Source organism: Bos taurus, chromosome 14 (genome assembly GCF_002263795.3).
Source record: "Bos taurus isolate L1 Dominette 01449 registration number 42190680 breed Hereford chromosome 14, ARS-UCD2.0, whole genome shotgun sequence".
Taxonomy (NCBI): domain Eukaryota; kingdom Metazoa; phylum Chordata; class Mammalia; order Artiodactyla; family Bovidae; genus Bos; species Bos taurus.
Genome location: NC_037341.1, coordinates 61,194,882 through 61,215,045, shown reverse-complemented (window position 1 = coordinate 61,215,045; position 20,164 = coordinate 61,194,882). Strand labels below are relative to the sequence as shown.

The 20,164-nt window shown below is 43.0% G+C and overlaps 1 protein-coding gene across 2 annotated transcripts in view; it reads left to right on the top strand.

Annotated features, from left to right (window-relative positions):
- Positions 1-2,185: 2,185 nt before the first annotated feature.
- FZD6 (frizzled class receptor 6) overlaps positions 2,186-20,164 on the top strand; it is a 36,474-nt gene continuing 18,495 nt past the window's right edge. The window contains exons 1-2 of one of the 2 annotated variants that reach the window (XM_003586904.6): positions 2,186-2,313; positions 3,442-3,748. In XM_003586904.6, coding sequence (XP_003586952.2) covers positions 3,572-3,748 — 177 coding nt within the window. In that variant the 5' untranslated portion in view covers positions 2,186-2,313; positions 3,442-3,571. Of the gene's footprint in view, positions 2,314-3,416; positions 3,749-20,164 lie in introns of both variants that reach the window. The other variant, XM_010812158.4, reaches the window with a different exon arrangement.

The following is a 20,164-nucleotide window of genomic DNA, read 5'->3' as shown; positions in this document are numbered from 1 at the left end:
AATGATTCTAAAGTTTATACAGAGAAGAAAAAGACCCGGAATAGCCAACACAATATTGAGGAAGAACAAAGTTGGAAGCAGGTACTACCAACTTGGACTCACTACGAAGCTACAGTAACCAACGTAGTGCGGCATTGGTGAAAGAATAGACAAATGCATCAGTGGAACAGGACAGAGGGCCCAGAAACAGACCCATATAAAGAAAATCAACTCATCCCTGACAAAGTTGAAAAGACCATCTTTTCAACAAACAGTGCTGGAACAACTAGATGTGCACATGCAGAAAAAAGAAATCAACGTCACAAATCTTACAGCTCTCACAAAAATTAACTAAAAATGAATCACAGACCTAAATTTAAACACAAAACTATAAAACTCCTAGAAGATAACATATGAGAAAATCTAGACGTCCTTGGGTTTGGTGACAACTTTTTAGATACAACACCAAAGGCACAATCCATGAAAGAAATAATTAATAAACTGTACTTCATTAAAATCAATTAACTTCTGCTCTATGAAAGATGAGGTCTAGAGAATTAGACGTTAAATCACAGACATGGAGAAAATATTTGCAAAAGATATAACTGATAAAGAACTGATATCCAAAATATACACAGGACTCTTTAAATTCAACCATAAGAAAACAAACAACCCAATTAAAAAATAGGCCAAAGACCTTAATAAACACCTCATCAAAGAAGATATTCAAATGACAAAAAAGCACATGAAAAAATGCTCACATCAAATTTCATCAGGGAAATGCAAATTAAAACAGCTGCTGCTGCTGCTAAGTCGCTTCAATCGTGTCCGACTCTGTGCGACCCCAGAGACGGCAGCCCACCAGGCTCTGCCGTCCCTGGGATTAAAACAGAGCTATCACTAAATACCTATCAGAACAGCCAAAATCCAGAACACTAACAATAGCAAATGTTGGCAAGTCGTGAAAAAGCAGGAACTCTCAAGCACTGCTGGTGTGAATGTAAAGTGGTAGAGCCACTTTGGAAGACAGTTTGGCACTTTTTAAAAACACATAAAACTAAATATACTCTTACCACACAAGCTGGTTCCTTGGTATTTACTCAAAGGAACTGAAAACTTACTTCCACACAAAAACCTGTGCACAAATGTTTATAACAGCTTTATTCATAAGAGCTCATACTTGGAATCAACCAAGATGTCTTTCAGTAGGTGAATGGATAAATAACCTGTGGTCCATCCATACAATACAATATTATTTATCACCAAAAAGAAATGAGCTATCAAGACGCAAGAAGACATGAAGGAATATTACTCCGTGAAAGAGCCTGAGAAGCCAGTCTGAAAAGGCTACATACTGTTTGACTCCACTGGACAAAAAGAAGGGTATGACATTCTGCAAAAGACCAAACTTGGTTACAGTAAGATCTGGTGATTTTCCAACTTTAAGAGGGAAGGAGGGATGAACAGGGAAGCACCGTGAGATGATGTGTGGCACCGCTGCTAAGTCACTTCAATCGTGTCCGACTCTGTGTGACCCCATAGACGTCAGCCCACCAGGCTCTCCTGCCCCTGGGATTCTCCAGGCAAGAACACTGGAGTGGGTTGCCATTTTTTGGTACTAAAAACTGGGTTGACTTCTAGAGCAGTTCAACTTTCTAATACGGTTCTGCATCAGTAAACCACAGGACCTGCCAGGCCTGAAATCATTGCCACCTGTGTCTCCAGTTAGTGACCAGACACCCTGAATTAATAAATTATACAGGTGTTTTTGTTTTTGTTTTTAGGACAGATACCCAGGAAATTACCCACCCTCTAAGGTCACTTGGGCAATGGACTTTACAGAGCAAACTGGCCCCGTTTAAAAATTCTTGGCTCCTGAAATTCGAAATAAATTGGGTTTTTCTAAAAGAAGTTTTATCTGGGACTCAATCAGAACTTCAAAAGAAAAAACAAAAACCCTCTAGGCTGAACCCCTGCGGACGGCACAGAAGAGACGGCGAGGTGGAGGGGGCCCCCAGGCCCCGCAGCTGGACCTCGCCCCCGCAACACTGTTCGCCCCTGCCGGGTGGGGCGAGCCCAGAGCCAGACCCGGACGGCGCGGCGCGGGTGGGGCCCGGGCGGAGAGCCAGGTCCGCCGCCGCCGCGAGCCGGGACCTGCCCGTCCGACCTGGCGGCGCTGTCTCGCGGGATTGCTCAGCTCTCGCCCGGCCGTGCGACTCCCGGCTCCCGTGGTGGCCGGAGTCCCGGACGCTCCCTGGAGCCGTCGCTGGCCGCAGGGGGACGGTGGGCTGGACGGGGACGGGGAGGAACGGGTGCCTTCGACCGCCGCCCGAGGTGAGGTTCCTCGGACGCCAACTGGGCGAGTGGCCGCGGGCGGGCGGGCTTGCGGGCGCCAGGGCGAGCGGGGTGAGCGGGGCGGGCCTGGAGGGGTGCGGGGTGGGTAGGGGGCGCGTGCTCCGAGCCGCAGGTGCGCGAAAGGCTGCGGCCGGACGGTCCGCGCCGGCCCGAGGTTCCCAGGAAGCTGGGGCTCTGCGATGCTGGTCCCCGCGGGGCCAGGGACGCGGAGCACGGCGCTGGGCCTGGGGCAGGTGCCCGGGGGTGGGGCGCATTGCCCTGCCCGGTGCTATATGTGTGTGTGTGTGTGTGTTGGGGGATGGGGTGAGGGGGTGCGACGATTCGTGGCTCTGTGTGTGTGTTTTGGGGGATGGGGTGAGGGGGTGAGTTGCCCTGCCCGGCGCTGGAAGCCGGGACGTACATGTGTGTGTGTGTGTGTGTGTGTGTTGGGGGGATGGGGTGACGGGTGCGACGATTCGTGGCTCAGTGCCCACAGCTTCCCTCCCACCGAAACTCCGTCGGCCTCCCGGGACAGCTTTGCTCATTTTTCTTTTCTGTGAGATCGCTACTCCCCTCCCCCTCCCCAGCCTTTTGAACACTCGTTTCGCTCCTCCGCAGTAGGAATCCTAGAAGTCTCCCTCTGGTTGGCCTTTTTAAAGACAAAAGTTAGTCTCCAGAAGAGTGCCACAAAAGCTGGCCCTTTTAGAGTCTTTAAAGAATTTAAGAACTCGTGAGATCTTCCCTGCAACTCAGTTTTCTTGTGCGTAATAAAACACCCGACAGGGCCTTTTAGATTTTACAGTTCTGTTAATCCTCATTAACTTGTTCCCAGCCCCACCATTTTCTCCATTTCACTCATCCAGTGCCCCGCTTTTACCCTGTGTTCCATACAGCACGAACCTCCGGTCATCCGGTCCCTAGAGATGAGATTTCCTCCGCAAGTCACAGATTCTGTGCCAAGGCAGGTGGAACAGTAATTGATGGGACGAAATTTTCCGTCGTTTTCCCAGTGTTAATTACCTAGCATGAAACTCTGCACTTTGACGTTTGCATTTGAGTCGATAACAAATGTTGCTGATACACCCTTTTGATTGTTTTTACAGTAATTGACCCAGAACTCATTTTCAGGAAAAAGAGCTTCCTTCAAAATGGTAAAATAATCAAATGAGGAATTTGAACATTTTTATCTTTGGATGGAAATCTGAGAATGAAGAGTGATTAATCCAAGCCATGTGGTGAAATTAGGAATTTGAAGAGAATGGAAACATTTACATTTTTGTGGACATGTATTTTTCTACCCCTGGTAAGAGGGCACAGTCTTTTCACCTGTGAACCAATTACTGTTCCCAGATGTATGAAAATGGCCTACAACATGACATTTTTCCCTAATCTGATGGGTCATTATGACCAGAGTATTGCTGCTGTAGAAATGGAGGTGAGTAGTTCTTCATATCTTTATGGAAGAATAGTTTATGCTCTGTTCTGGAATAAGCTATAAATGCAACCTTTTTTTGAAAAAGATAACAGTAAGGGATTTCTTCAAGTTGTAAATAAGTCCTACTTTGAATAAATGCCTTTGAAAATTAAATCTCCCTACTGGCTTATATTTTGTGTACATTTGTGGCTTTGTTTAGTGGATTTGCCTAAGATAGGGTTCATTCTCTATGAATTATAGTTGTGAATGATTTTGAAATATCGTGCACCTGGCAGATATTTTGCTCTCCTGAGTCAATTTGGTAATTCCTCATGGTAAAAAATGTGAATTCTGAATTTTTACTAATTCCGTGAACATATAATCTTCTATTGCCTGGACTAAAGTGCTTGGACTACATATATTTTCATGAGTAGTTGTTATGTTCACTTGGGCCTGTTTGTCTGAAGCAAATCAGTGACTAGAAGATTTTGGGGATTTGGGGGCTGTAGATAGTGTTTTGCTAAGAAGTGTCTTTTTTAAGTATAGTGCTTAAGTAGTCTTTGTAAAAAGAAAGAAAGAAAGTGAAGTCTCTCAGTCGTGTCCGATTCTTTGCAACCCCATGGACTGTAGCCCACCAGGCTCCTCCATCCATGGAATTTCCTAGGCAAGAGTACTGGGTGGGTTGCCTTTTCCTTCTCCCTGAGATCTGCCCGACCTTAAAAGAAACCTCACGGCAGGGAGGAGCAGAGTGACAGTAAAGATTGCCCCAGGTGCCTCAGTTGCCTGCGTCTGCTTTAGAGATATGCAGATGGCTAGGGAGGTGTGGGAAGAAAGAGTTACCTGTAGAGACAGGAGCCTGTCCTCTCCTACAGATCTATTAGGATGATAAATTTTGTGAAGGTAAGATGACAAATTTTTTTGTAGATTTTCTCCAGAAAGGCTGAGAAAGGTAAAGACTTATTTCCTCAGATTGTTTCTAAGAGTTGAAACCCCGGCAATTTTAATATAGACACAGCTTTAAAAACGGACTAGGCTTGATTTTGCAGTCTTCCCTTGTTTAGTGGAATAGTTGTCCAGCTACCTCATTGTAGACTCGTGTCTGAAATAGGAGGGCTTTTGATTACTGAGTAGAAGTACTTTTAAAAGATATGGCAAATTATCAGTGTATTACTGTAATCTTTCAGTAGATTTCCAAGCCAGTGCAAAGTTGTCATTTTGAGCACTGAACAGATGATGTGGTGAGATTTCCATTGGCTAATCAGAACCATTTTGATTGTTTAATCTGATCAAATCAAGTAGTGTGAGTAACTTCAAGGAATAATTATAACATTCATTCACATTTTCTCTAATATGTGTTTTATAACTCATTTCTTATAGCGTTCTTAAAAATTTTTTTTAATCTGGTTTCCTTTTTTGTGTAATAGCTAATACATTTGGAGTTAGAATGCTGACATTGACCTTAAAATTCAGATTCTTTAGAGTTCCTTATCATAGAGAAGTACCATTATGAATAGAGAGAGAGATGCCTCCCTGCTACTACTACTGTAGTTTTAAGATGATAAGAATGAGGTTTTGTTTCATGCATGTCTTTTTAAAACCAATTGTTTTTGACCCCCTGAAAGAGTTATTTTTTTATTTACCTAGCTTCTTTCCCAGGTAGTTTTGTGTGTGGACATACCCAAGAAATGTCCTCCTTTACTTGATTGCTGACACTACTAATTTCTTCATTATATAATCTTCCTCATGCACTAAACTTTCTCCTACCCCTTACTATTGAGTTTTATTCCATAAGTCACTTTTCAGTTGGTTTAAGGATGTAAAAGAAAGATACCAAGCAGTCATTTAATATCAGCATTAACCTAAGTCTACAAAAGAAGAAAGGGAAATGGAAAGGCAAAATAATATCAACCTAAGTCAGTCTTTGTTGTTCTTGTTCAGTCGCTAAGTTCTGTCCGACTCTTTGCAACCCCATAGACTGCAGCATGCCAGACTTCCCTGTAGTCTGCTATCTCCTGGAGCTTGCTCAAACTCATGTCCATTGAGTCCGTGAATTCATCCGATCACCTCATCCTCTGTCATCCCCTTCTCCTCCCACCTTCAGTCTTTCCCAGCATCACGGTCTTTTCCAATGAGTCGGCTCTTCACATCAGGCGGCCAAAGTGTTGGAGCTTCAGCTCTAGCTTCGCTGGAGGAGGGAATGGCTACCCACTCCAGTATTCTTGCCTGGAGAATCCGCATAGACAGAGGAGCCTGGCGGGCTACGTAGCCACCGTAGGGTCACAGAGTTGGACACAACTGAAGCAACTTAGCATGCACGCAAGTGACTTAAATATCACGCAGAGTTTCTTATCCTCTTTTGTGCCATTGATGCATTCTCAGAATTCTAAATAAAATGAGTAGGATTACAAAGGAAACCAATTATATTGAAATATACTTTTGTTTATAGCCCAGGTTAGGAAACTTTGAACCTGTCATTATATAGGTGAAAAACTGAAGCCCCAAGAAGTTGTGACTTGCTTGTGATTTGAGACTATGGTCTGATGCAGTCTTCTCTGTCACCATGGACCATAGTGTCATTTTTAAACTATTTTATGTATTTTTTTTTTACCCTTGACCTTATTAGATAACAACAACAAAATACTTCCTAAGATTAGAATGTCATGTGTTAATTTCAGTCTTTGCTGCTTCTTTATAAACTTCAATAAAAATTAAGCTGGGAGATTTTTTTTTAACCTCTAATCAGTGTTACCTTTCTCTTTCTCATCCATGTCTTGGGTACAAAGTCTTGTCAGAATTTTTAGATCGAAAATAAAATCTTATGGCTTCAGTCTGTCCCCTGTGGTGGTGCCAGAGCGATTTTACTGATATGCAAATATGTGCAGTCCTCTCTGGGGTTAAAATTCTTTATTTCCCTAAAGCCAGAAAAATACAGACCTGACCAGCATGGCACCCAACGTTCTTTGTATGTGACCCTGCCTTCCTGTCCAGCTTCCCGTCTTGCCCCTTGCCACATTATACACTCTGCTTCAGTCAAACTGACCTGTTTGTAGAACTCAGATTCATATTATCCCCTCTCACTTCTATACCTTTGCATATATTGTATCCACTGCCTCAATACCTACCCTTCTTCATCTGCTCAGTCTTTTCAGGTCTCAGTTAAAGTACTCTATGTTCTTGCCTGGAGAATCCCAGGGATGGCGGAGCCTGGTGGGCTGCCATCTATGGGGTCGCACAGAGTCGGACACGACTGAAGCGACTTAGCAGCAGCAGCATATGTGCTATATGTTATTTACTTTCCAGATAAAATTTTTTAAGTCAAATTTATCACAAACCAAAGGATCTGACCAAAATATCCTGGTCCTTTAGTTCTGTTTCAGAGATTACCTGAAATAAAGGACTTTGATTTTTTTCCCCTTATTTTATTGTCTGAGGCTGAAGTGATTTGTATTACAAAGAGTTAATTTACAATTCTGAGTAGTTACTTGGCTTTATCATGAAAAGGATGTTGTACAGTGTAACTCTCCAAGTGTAAAAACAAATGGTTGCTGGTTTTCCATTGTGTTGCTTTTTGTTTCATATCTAGAGCATTGTTTCTCAAATTGTGAGGTTGATGTCCCTTGAGAGACTAATTTCATCCAAAAAGAGCTGAGACTGATGTAGGGAAAATGGAAACCGGAATATTGTGTTTTTCTTTTGAATTGCCTACGTTAAGGCCTAGGCAAAAGCTAAGTCAAGTATTGTGTTTGGAACAGCACGTGGTGGTTCCACGTTTGAAAGGTCTAAAGGGAAGTGAGCCCAAAAAACCCTTTCCTTTCACCTGTTAATACGCACTATTCAAATGTCTCTATTCAATTAGAAATAAGGGGATGGAGAAAAACTGTATAAACAAACTTTTAAGAAAAGAGTCAGCTTCTATTGGGCACTGGTTTTTAAACATACTCATCTGCTTTTTAATGAGTCTAATGGACCCCGCTTCTATCCCATGCAAAAGAAAATGTTTAATATGACTAACCTCTGTATTTTTTTAGGGAAGACTTTCTGAAAATAAGTGTAACTATTCTGAAAGTCATGTATTGAGTCATTTAAAGTGAAATAGATATGGAAAAGTATTCCAGATCAGTTGTGTGTATAATGGCCACTGTTGCATTTTAAACAAAGATATAAACTTACCTTCCTTCCTGACATTGTTCTGCATTAAAAGAAAGAGCGCCTTGACCACTTCTGAGTCTGCAGAATCAAGTTAGACCTGTATGGAAACAAGGGACAATATTTCTCCTAGGAGTCTCTGCTGATAGGCACAAGGTTCCTAGGGCCATTCCTTGACATTCCACAGTCTAGGATATTAGTTATGATTTCAGGAGAGCCTTCCACAAAGGGATGTGGTTCTTTTAGACCATGGGAAGACTGTTGAGTTGTGATTATCACCTTTCCTTGAGAATGCAGCTTGTAGATATTATATTTTTATTACTCTAGTTTGTATATTTGTTATGTATTCATTCATTGATGTTTGTTCAAGGTGTACCTGAATGTGAATTATAGTCTTTCAAGTTATAAGTTTTCTTCCAGTAAAGTCTCTGCCCCTTTATGTCTTTCCTTCTTCTGGTACCCTTATAACGCAAATGTTAGTACACTTGATGCTATCCCAGAGGTCTCTTAAACTATCCTCATTTTTAAAAATTCTTTTTCCTTTTTTTCAATTCAGCTTGGGAGATTTTTACTACTCTGTATTCCAGTTCACTGATCTGGCCCTCTGTATTATCTGATCTACTGTTTATTCCTTGGAGTATATTTTTTTCTCTCAGTTCTTATATTCTTCAGTTCTGTTTAATTCTTCTTTATAATTTTCAGTTCAGTTCAGTCGCTCAGTCCTGTCCAAGTCTTTGGGACCCCATGAATCGCAGCACGCCAGGCCTCCCTGTCCATCACCAACTCCCAGAGTTCACTCAAACTCGCATCCATCGAGTTGGTGATGCCATCCAGCCATCTCATCCTGTCGTCCCCTTCTCCTTCTGCCCCCAATCCCTCCCAGCATCAGAGTTTTTTCCAATAAGTCAACTCTTCGCATGAGGTGGCAAAAGTATTGGAGTTTCAGCTTCAGCATCATTTCTTCCAAAGAACACCCAGGGCTGATCTCCTCTAGAATGGACTGGTTGGATCTCCTTGCAAGTCCAAGGGACTCTCAAGAGTCTTGTCCAACACCACAGTTCAAAAGCATCAATTCTTCAGTGCTCAGCTTTCTTCACAGTCCAACTCTCCCATCCATACATGACTACTGGAAAAACCATAGCCTTGACTAGATGGACCTTTGTTGGCAAAGTAATATCTCTGCTTTTGAATATGCTGTCTAGGTTGGTCATAACTTTCCTTCCAAGGAGTAAGCGTCTTTTAATTTCATGGCTGCAGTCACCATCTGCAGTGATTTTGGAGCCCAGAAAAATAAAGTCTGACACTGTTTCCACTGTTTCCCCATCTATTTCCCATGAAGTGATGGGACTAGATGCCATGATCTTCGTTTTCTGAATGTTGAGCTTTAAGCCAACTTTTTCACTCTCTCACTTTCATCAAGAGGCTTTTGAGTTCCTCTTCACTTTCTGCCATAAGGGTGGTGTCATCTGCATATCTGAGGTTATTGATATTTCTCCTGGCAATCTTGATTCCAGCTTGTGCTTCTTCCAGCCCAGTGTTTCTCATGATATACTCTGCATAGAAGTTAAATAAGCAGGGTGATAATATACAGCCTTGACGGATTCCTTTTCCTATTTGGAACCAGTCTGTTCTTCCATGTCCAGTTCTAACTGTTGCTTCCTGACCTGCATACAGATTTCTCAGAAGGCAGGTCAGGTGGTCTGGTATTCCCATCTCTTTCAGAATTTTCCACAGTTTATTGTGATCCACACAGTCAAAGGCTTTGGCATAGTCAATAAAGCAGAAATAGATGTTTTTCTGGAACTCTTTTGCTTTTTCTATGATCCAGTGGATGTTGGCAATTTGATCTCTGGTTCCTCTGCCTTTTCTAAATCCATCTTGAACATCTGGAAGTTCACGGTTCACATATTACTGAAGCCTGGCTTGGAGAATTTTGAGCATTACTTTACTAGCATGTGAAATGAGTGCAATTGTGTGGTAGTTTGTTTAAGCTCTATTAAATTCCTCACTGTATTTATCCATTCTTCTGAATTCATTTGAGCATCTTGTGGTCATTATCTTGAACTCTTTATCTGGTAGATCGCGTATTTCCACTGTACTTAGTTCTTATGAGGTTTTGTCTTATTTCTTCATTTGGATCATATTCCTCTGTCTCTTCATTTTGCCAAATTCCTTGTGTTTATTTCTATGTATTAAGTAGGTCAGTTATGTTTCCCAGTCTTGGAGAACTGGTCTTATGTAAGAGACATCGCATGGGGCCTGGCAGAACACTCCTCTCTGGTCACCAGGGCCATATGCTCTGAGGGTGTCCACTGTGTGGGTCCTCCTGATGGGACAGGGCTGACTGCTGTGGGCACCCTGGTAGGCGGGTCTGGTCCCTGGCCCTACTGGCTGCCACATCCCTGCCTTGTTTGGTGGCCACCAGTGGTAGTGGACCCTCCCACCACTAAGAGGCTAGAGGGAAGACTCAAAAATGGCACTTGCCAGCACCATTGTCCTCATGGTAGAATGAGCTTCCCAAATGGGAGCCGCCAGTGTCTGTTTCCCCAGGAGGCGTCCCTTGCCTTCTGCCTCTCTGCGAGGCTCTCTAAGATCAGCAAGGTGGTCTTACCCGGTCACATTACTGCCTCTGCACTGGCACTTGTGAAGTTTTGTATGTGCCCTTTGAGCGTGGAATGTCTCTTTCTTGCATCTCTCTAGCTCTCCTGTGTGCAGTGCTGCTAGCCTTTAAGGCTAGGCATACTGGGCACTCATCTCTCCAGTGTGAGACCCCCCAGGTTAGGGAGCTGATGTAGGGCTAGGACTCTCACTCCTTGGGGAAAACCTCTGCAGTTGTGATTATCCTTCCGTTTGTGGGTTGCCTAGCCTGGGGAGTCGATCTTGACTGTACTGTATCACTACCTCCCCTACCTGTCTCATTGTGGTTCCTTCTTTATGTCTTTAGTTGTGGAAAATCTTTTCTGCTAGTCTTCAGGTCATGTTCATCAGTAGATTCTGTGTACATAGCTGTAATTTTGGTGTGCCTGTGGGAGGAGGTGAGCTCAAAGTCTTCCTGCTCCATCATCTTGGCCACACTCTCTAAGTTATAAGTTTATTTCTTTTTAATATTTCTTTTTATTTGTTTGTTTGGCTGTGTCAGATCTTAGTTTTGGCATGTGGAATCTAGTTTCCTGACCAGGGATCAAACTTGGACCCCCTGCGCTGGGAGCACCAAGTGTTAGCCGCTGGACCACCAGGGAAGTTCCTCTAAGTAGGGGGGACTTAAGTAACACATTTTACTTAAATTTGTTACTTAATTTTGCTTAAATTTGTTACTTAAATCCCCTTAAGTAACAATTTTTAAATTTAAAAATTGACTCTTTAGTGGATGGATTATTTTGCAGTGCCAAGATTATTTTGTCTAATTTCCAAAGGAAAGCTCATTTGGAGAAATAGTTTAAAATTTATAGTGCTCACTGCTTTGTTGTTGTGGTTATGCTGTACTCAACATGTCCAACTCTTTACGACCCAATGGACTGTAGCCTGCCAGGCTCCTCTGTCCATGGGATTCTCCAGGCAAGAATAATGGAGGAGGCAGCCATTTCCTACTCCAGGGGATTTTCCTGACCCAGGGATCAAACCCATGTCTCCCCTGGATTCTTTACCACTGAGCTACCTAAGTACTTTAAAAGTAATAAGTTTTCTGTTGTGGAAATAATGCACATTTCTGCTTATTATTCTTTTCTTATGTCCCATGCCCTGCTTTGCATTTTTAAAAAAGAAGTTGACTTGCCTGAGATTGGTCACATTCATGATAATAAGTGGCAAAGTTTGCACCACTTGATTATATACTAGTCAATTAACAATCTCAAAGAATTTACTCTAGACTCTTGTAGCCACTTTGAAAGTATTTGCTCTGTGAAGTGTAAACGGCTGAGGACCCCTTTAGCTCTTTAGTGAGTCTGTTTCCTAGCTACGGCGCACCACTTTTGTTTCAACCATTTTTTAAACTTCTTCACTTTCTCTGTTTTCATTACTGTCACTGGAAATTGGATTTCTTTTTGGTGACATATTAAGGTAGGAAATAAAGCTCTTACCACTTCTTGAGTTACTGTGTGTGTCACCAGAAGTAGAAAGCACAAATCCTAAGCTCAGAATCAGATGCTTGACAGTCACTTGGCCTTGGTCACTAGTAAAGTGGCTTCTTCCACATACCAGGGGCTTCAGAAAAGTGACAAATGTTTATATAATCTGCAGCTTTAGTACAAAGGGAGGCAAGGTATAGACAAGACGCTACCACAAGAGCACTCTGCAGAGGCTTAGCTCTATATATTTTATATATTTTTTAAAATAAAAATATTTTTCCTCTTTAGATTCCTCTCTCTTAGCCTTCTAACCCAGAGTTTCTCTTCAGAATCTTACAGCAACAGCAAGCCCAGGTCCATGCTATGGTTCTTTCCATTATCATGTCATTATAGCATGGGGAGCTAGCCAGTGTGTTTTAAGGAAAAGGTGTCGGTGTCGTATGGCAGAAGTAGGCATTCTGAGGGTATGAGCAGTAGCTTTCCCTTGTCTTTTAAGTTCTACTCCGGCCACTTGAAGAAGGAATGCTATTGGCTACACCTGATGTCATAAGTAGGTCACCAGATAACACCCAGTTCATGAGCGGTCTTGGGCTGATTATCTACAGGTGTTCCATAGATGTGCCCCGTGTCTGCCAGGAACTGTTAGTAGAATCAAGGTGGAAGACCCCTTTTATTTATGTAGGGTTCATATCCTCATTGGGATGTATCTATGACCTCACCAGCTTTCTGTCCTAAATAAGATGGGCTAGTGTGATGGCCTATGAAACAGTAATATGCTTAGAGTCTCTAGTCTCTGGTCAAATGAAATTAAGGCACAGAGCTGAAGAGCTGATGTTACTCCAGGGCGGTGTTCCTCACCCTCTAGTGTGCATCAGAATCATCTGTAGGGCTTGTTAAAACACAGATCACTGACCCCACCTCCCGAATCAGTAGGTCTGATGCGGGATGGAGAATTTGCCTTTCTAACAAGTTTCCAGGGGCTGCTGCTGCTGCTGCTGCTTCAGGGAGCACTCTGAGAACACTCTGAGGCAAGTTGGTGAGGACGTGTTGCTCTCCTTTCTAGGGTGAAAGGAAATTCCTTTTGGAGGAAAAAGCATTGGCCAAATTCAAGCTGCATATGTGTTGCCAAGGGTGTACTGATTTCTTGCATTAAAAAGACCACATCTGTAAAACTACCTTATACATTTGATTAAGGTTGCTCAAGACAATATATTAATAACATATCCAGTTAAAATGGACAAATGCCAAGAATTGCTACCCATGAAGATGGGCATTACTTATCTCTGAAAGCCCCATCTGCAGTATTGCTTTTGATTTCCTGCCATGGTAGAGGGAGATCTCTAATATTTTTAATTTGGCTACTTCAACCATAAAAATGTTTATCCGGGAAGCCAGTATGGTACTTGGGCAGACTATGAGTCTTAGGCAGCTTCTAGGGCTGGGAAAGCCAGTGAACATAACTTCCAAGGACAGGAGAGGGGATGAGAGACCTCCAGTTGCCAGGGTCTAGCTCATGGGTCACGTCCTCCCCATTATCTCCTCCAACAAGATCCCACCAAGCCCCTGTCAAAAACCCACTGATCATCTAACCCCCAAAAGACCAGCTCTGAAGCTACAACATTGAATCCAGAATCAATACATTTATGTCAGTATATCTTAGCCCCATCTAAAATTTCGTCCTTTCCTCCATAATCTAGCACCCTCAAACCAATGTAAATGTATAGTGTCTTATAAACAATATATAATCCTTTTTCCAGATTTAAGTTTGACTTGACCTTTCCAGAGCACAGTGGGTAGAACTCTACCTACAGATGAAGACATTGAAGAATGGTGGGAATGGGGTATGAGGCTATTTATTTTCTTGTTACAAAGTATATCTTTCAGAGGAGTGCCCCAGCAGACAAGGGATGAGGGTCTGCCTTGAGGGCTGTGGGTTTAGAATCCTGCCTGGGTACTCTGAACCTTGTCGTGTATCCCCATGTCACATCTTGAGGTCCCACTCATCACAGTATCCCTCCTTATCACTATATCATTAGATCTCTTCTACGAAAGGGAAGCAAATTTAACTGATGTAATTTGGCAACCTGCAGGATCAGTCCGTACCTTTGGTTTTCACCTTCAGCCTTGAGACAGTAAAGCGGTACTGAGGCCAGTGGATGGTCTGTGTGACTGAGCCCAGTTAAGATTCTGGCGGGCAGGTGCGGAGGTCATCTTGTAACTGCCCGAGACAGGCCTCACGTGTGTGTTTTCTTGCTTACTAAAGGTGGCACCTACCAGTCTGGAGTGGCCTTTAATCCTTGTGTTGCACCCCACACCTTGAACCGAGAATTCAGGGGTGCCAGTTTGTCACTGTCTTCCTAAGCCGAACAGTGCCCTTAGAAGCACTCACTTCAGCCCACGGGCCTTGAGTACATGACACTCTTTATACCTTTCTCGGCTTCTGTGGTAGCAACCACTCAGCCTTGTCTCCACTGGGCACATCATTCTAAGAAGTTCTTTGAATCTGAGTGATTATAAGATAACGCAGTTAATTGCTTTTCTGCTACATACCACGGGCTTCCAGATTTCCATCTTTAAACACTAATAGAACGTTCACTCGCTTTTGGCCCCAGTTAGGCCGGAAAACTAGTTCTAGAATTCTTCTCATTTCACTGAGGTCGTTTACAACTCATTCTTTATATTATTGCCATGCTGGCTGGTCTTCTTGGTTGCAAACAATAGAACCCCACTTTGACTAACTGAAGCAGAAAATGGATGGATGTTGGGTGGCTTGTCGGATCATTGGAGAGGCTGGAGAACCAGAGAGAAGCAAAGAGGAACAACACACAGTTAAGATCATGCCACAAGATCAGCCCATCACCAGCGCCAGTGGGCACTTCCTGAACCATTGTCTCTGGACACTTATTTTGGCCCCGTGCATATTACTGATCCCACTGCAGATGCATCAAGGAATCTGACTGTTCTTTTGTACAAGAATCTCAACACCTGGAAGAATGGCCTAGCTTAGATTTTGTGTCTGTATTTTTGTTGTCAGGTTGCATCCATCCTTGAGTTTGTGCAGCGTTCCACCTACTTTGGGATTCCCCAGAATTGTACTTCTGGGCAGATGGAAATGAAAATGTTCACCCTAGAGCTCAGTAGACAGAGTTAGTTAACTGACAAGGAGAAATGTTCATCGTAGTACCAACAGTTGCTTTGAAATGTATGTCTACCTCTGCTATTCACGTCTTTGTCAGCTTCTTCATAAACTTTTTGAGACACAAAGTGTCCTCAGAGGCCATCCTGGAGTTCGTCACATTTATTTTCCTGATGAATGTTCTGAGACTCAAAGACAGAAAGTTTCCTGCCAGAGGTGACACCAATAGTTAACGGCAGAGCTGGGACCATAACTACAGCGCTGGCGTTATTTCCAGCAAAGAATTAGATAAAATCCTGCCGTGCTAAATACTAGTTAAATAACATGATGATATCCTGAGTACAAGGTTAAGGACACAGGAAATGTCACAGTGAGTCATGTTAGTAGTCTTTCTGCCTCAGTCAAGGTTTGGTTTCTGATAATGAAACCCAGGACATTTTATGGAAGAACATAGATGATTTCTATCAAGAATTTTATTTAAAAGAAGAGGGAAATATGCTTCTGTTTTAACAACCATTTGGGATGAGTTCATTAACGGGCTGACTACCCATTATTTAAAGTGCTATTATGTGTTATAAAATTACCTGTTCCAGAATTACCAGCTTCAGGAGGTGCATGTATCATCCAGAATATGATAAACATAGTTTAAGGTTTTATTGTCTTTGAGTAATGTGTCCTGTGAACCTTGGTTTTGTTTTATGTTAGACGACTCGGCCCTCTTTTGATATCCTTCTTCGCCTCCACTCACGTTGGCATTCCTGCCTGTGTTGTGCTTTGGGGAAGAGTAGTTTTCAGGGAGAGCTGGGTGGCAGCTTAGCATCAGGGTTACAGAGGACAAATCTGGAGTCTTATGGACCCAGGTTCCTGTCCTGGTTGCCGCTTACTACTTACTGACTCTATAAAAGGTGCTCTTGGAATGTCTGTGTCCCCGTCTATGAGGTGGAAATAAGAATGTCCCTCTCACAGACTTGCTGTGAAAAGACCTGGTATATGAAAAAGCACAGTTTACGGTAGGTGCTGGTTTATGGTAGGTGCTGAATAAATCAAAGCTCTCATTTACTATCAGTAACATTAGCTCGGGGATAAGGCCCTTAAAGTCTAATTCAGACTGGTTGTGGGGATTGCAATAACGATTTCCATAAGAATTGGATTCCATGTTTTCACTTGTAGTCTGAGGGTTTGGATTAGGTTGGTACTTTTCAGACGTGGTCTCTGGAGGTGCTCTGAGGTTACTGGAGGGAAAGGGGAACAGTGAGAGGTGTCTCAGAGGGAGGGCTTCCTGTTCGGCCAGTGCAGCTGTGCTTTTATTTACTGAATGTTTTACGCCTCTTTGTACCTCTTAAAGAAACTATTCCTTGGCAGAATGCACACATACATACACACGTTTTAAAAACAAAGTCCCTCCCAAGTCTAAAATTCTAAACAGCTATTAGCTTGTAACGGAGCGTGAACATTAGTAGTCCACACTGGATCAGACCTGAAGACATGCTTTGTTTGTCCTGTACATTATTTTACATGTTCACATTAAGTTTTCTTTTTATTTGGAGATTTTTCATACAAATCCAGATTCTGTTTTCTTATGAAAACTTGAAATACTGTAGAGTTCTGTGTTCCCACTCCCTGGTAACAGTCTACTAGAAGTGAGTAGCAGCTGCTACCCAACTACTCCTACCCTTTTGAATTTATCTGTCTGGCCACTAAAGGTGTCTTGAGTTGTCAACATCTGATTTATCCCTGTGGACTGCATAAACAACGTTATTGGATTAACCAGTGTTGACACTGTAGAAGGATTAGACAGAGGATGTGACTTGCCGTATTTGCCCCATAAGAAAATTGTTTTAATGTAGCAAAAGGTACCAGAGAAGGCAATGGCACCCCACTCCAGTATTCTTGCCTGGAAAATCCCATGGATGGAGGAGCCTGGTAGGCTGCAGTCCATGGGGTCGTGAAGAGTCGGACACGACTGAGCGACTTCACTTTCACTTTTCGCTTGCATGCATTGGAGAAGGAAATGGCAACCCACTCCAGTGTTCTTGCCTGGAGAATCCCAGGGACGGGGGAGCCTGGTGCGCTGCCATCTATGGGGTCGCACAGAGTCAGACATGACTGAAGCGACTTAGCAGCAGCCGCAAAAGGTACATGTGTTAGTTTCATTTTGTCCACCCAGGACAATAATAGTTCTAAAGTGCTGACCCTCAATTTATTTATAGCTGTTGGGTTAGAAGACTTAAACACAGTGTGTTTTAATTCTTTCCATCATAAGATTCAATTTCCAGAGACTCAGAATTTGTAGGAACTAGGCTGTCTTGCGGAGAAAGCAATGGCAACCCACTCCAGTGTTCTTGCCTTGAGACTCCCAGGGGTTGGGAAGCCTGGTGGGCTGCCATCTATGGGGTCGCACAGAGTCGGACACGACTGAAGCGACTTAGCAGCAGCAGCAGCAGGCTCTCTTGGGACAGCAAACAAAGAGGTAAATGCTACAAGTTGCTCACGCCTCCCCTGTTCCACCTCAGTCCCAGAAGAGGATACCCACACAGGCTGGGCATTCTCCCCCTCGGGACAGAGAAAATGGAAAAAGTATTCTACTGTTCGCTCTCCAGCTAGCTCCTGTTAGTGGTTTAGGCTTCAGGATCATTCAAATAAGGGAGATGCAGTGTATCTCCCTTATTTCCCTCATAGCTCAGTTGGTAAAGAATCTGCCTGCAATGCAGAAGACCCCAGTTTGATTCCTGGGTTGGGAAGATCTGCTGGAGAAGGGATAGGCTACCCACTCCAGTATTCTTGGGCTTCCCTTTTGGCTCAGCTGGTAAAGAATCTGCCTGCAATGCAGGAGACCTCGGTTCGATCCCTGGGTTGGGAAAATCCCCTGGAGAAGAGAAAGGCTACCCACTCCAGTATTCTGGCCTGGAGAATTCCATGAACTATACTGTCCATGGGGTCGCAAAGGGTCGTACACAACTGAGCAACTTTGACTTTCAGTGTATAATCATGGCAGCCCTCTCTTTGCTCAGTCACTTGCCCCATCAGGGCAAGATGAACTCTGTACTGGTCCAAAGTCCTCCACAGCCCTTGTCCTCTAATAGTTGGGCATGCCTTTAAGCCAGACTTGTTCACTGCAGTGTACTCCTTGGAAGGAAAGTTATGACCAACCTAGATAGCATATTCAAAAGCAGAGACATTACTTTGCCAACAAAGGTCCGTCTAGTCAAGGCTATGGTTTTTCCAGTGGTCACGTATGGATGTGAGAGTTGGACTGTGAAGAAAGCTGAGCACTGAAGAATTGATGCTTTTGAACTGTGGTGTGGGAGAAGACTCTTGAGAGTCCCTTGGACTGCAAGGAGGTCTAACCAGTCCATCCTAAAGGACTAACCAGTCCATCCTAAAGGAGATCAATCCTGGGTGTTCATTGGAGGGACTGATGCTGAAGCTGAAACTCCAGTACTTTGGCCACCTCATGCGAAGAGCTGACTCATTGGAAAATACCCTGATGCTGGGAGGGATTGGGGGCAGGAGGAGAAGGGGACGACAGAGGATGAGATGGCTGGAGTTATCACTGACTCAATGCACATGGGTTTGGGTGGACTCCGGGAGTTGGTGATGGACAGGGAGGCCTGGCGTGCTGCAGTTCATGAGGTTGCAAAGAGTAGGACATGACTGAGCGAATGAACTGAACTGAACTGAATCACATCTCATATTTACTTACTAATTTTTTTGTCTACTTGGTCTTTCATTTACTAAGAATTATGCATTGAAATTTCCCATTGTGATCATGGAATTATCCACTTCTCCTTGTAGATTTGTTGCTTTGCATCTTATATATTTTGTGCCATTTTATTAGGTTAATGCAGTGCTCAGCAGTGTATTTTAAAGTTTATCTGTTGCAGTTTGTCTGGAATCTGAATGTTTTGTAGCCAGAGATGTCTAATTGGTCACAGTGCTGAAAGTAGAAGTCTTCATTCTCCTTTTTATTTTTCAGAGATGTCTCAGTGTTCATAGTTCAATGTTCATAGTTCACTGATGAGACCCTTTCCCTATTTTTTGTGTAGCTATAGATTTTCTATAGATTTTCTTTTTTATCTTTAAACATTTTCTCACATTTCAGTGGCATTTGGAAAGAAAGAATATATTCTATAAGATCAGTGCATTCCCCCTTGATTCAGATTTTTCATCTTACTCTACATGTTCTCTTCGGATAATTTCATTCAATAGTTTTAGTTACCATTTTTATAATGACTTGCAAATCTGTAACCTTAACCTAATCTCTTACCTGAAGAGCTCCTTTTATTTAACTTCCTGTTAGTAGATATAGACATTCACATGTCCCATGGGCAGTTCTTACTGTCCATCAACAGGAGTATGGGTAAGCAAATTTTGATATAGCTATACAATAGAGTGTTTATGTTAGTCTCTCAGTCGTGTCCAATTCTTTGCAATCCTTTGAACTGTAGCCTGCCAGGCTCCTCTGTCCATGGAACTTTCCAGACAAGAATAGTGGAATGAGTTGCCATTCCCTTTTCCAGGAGAACTTTCAGACTCAGGGATCAAACTCAGTTCTCCTGCATTGCAGGGATTCTTTACCATCAGGAAGCCCAGTACAGTAGAGAACTACTCAGCAGTTGTAAAGAATGAAGTGTTGATGTACAGAACAACATGGATGAATCTCAAAATGATGCTAAGTGAGAGAAGCCAGACAAAAAAGAATACATACTGTATGATTCCCTCTATGTAAAATTCTAGAAAAATACCACTATATAGCAATAGAATACAGATTAGTGATTGCCAGGGAAGGTTATGGGTGGGAGAGAGGGTGTTGATGAGAGAGGGGATAGGAGGGAGGGATTACCAATAGGCAAGAGGAAACTTGTGGTAGTGATGGATAATTGGTACCTTGATTATGGCAATGATTTTAAAACCTATCAAGGAATGCACTTTATGCATGTTCAGTTTATCATACATCAGTTATACCTGAATAAAGCTGGGAAAAAACTCTCAGAATTAAGGACTTTTAACAGGAAAACAACAATCCTTGCCCACTATTCTCTATCTCCACCCAATCCTCCTCCCCCGTGGCAGGTACTTTGAGCTCTTTTG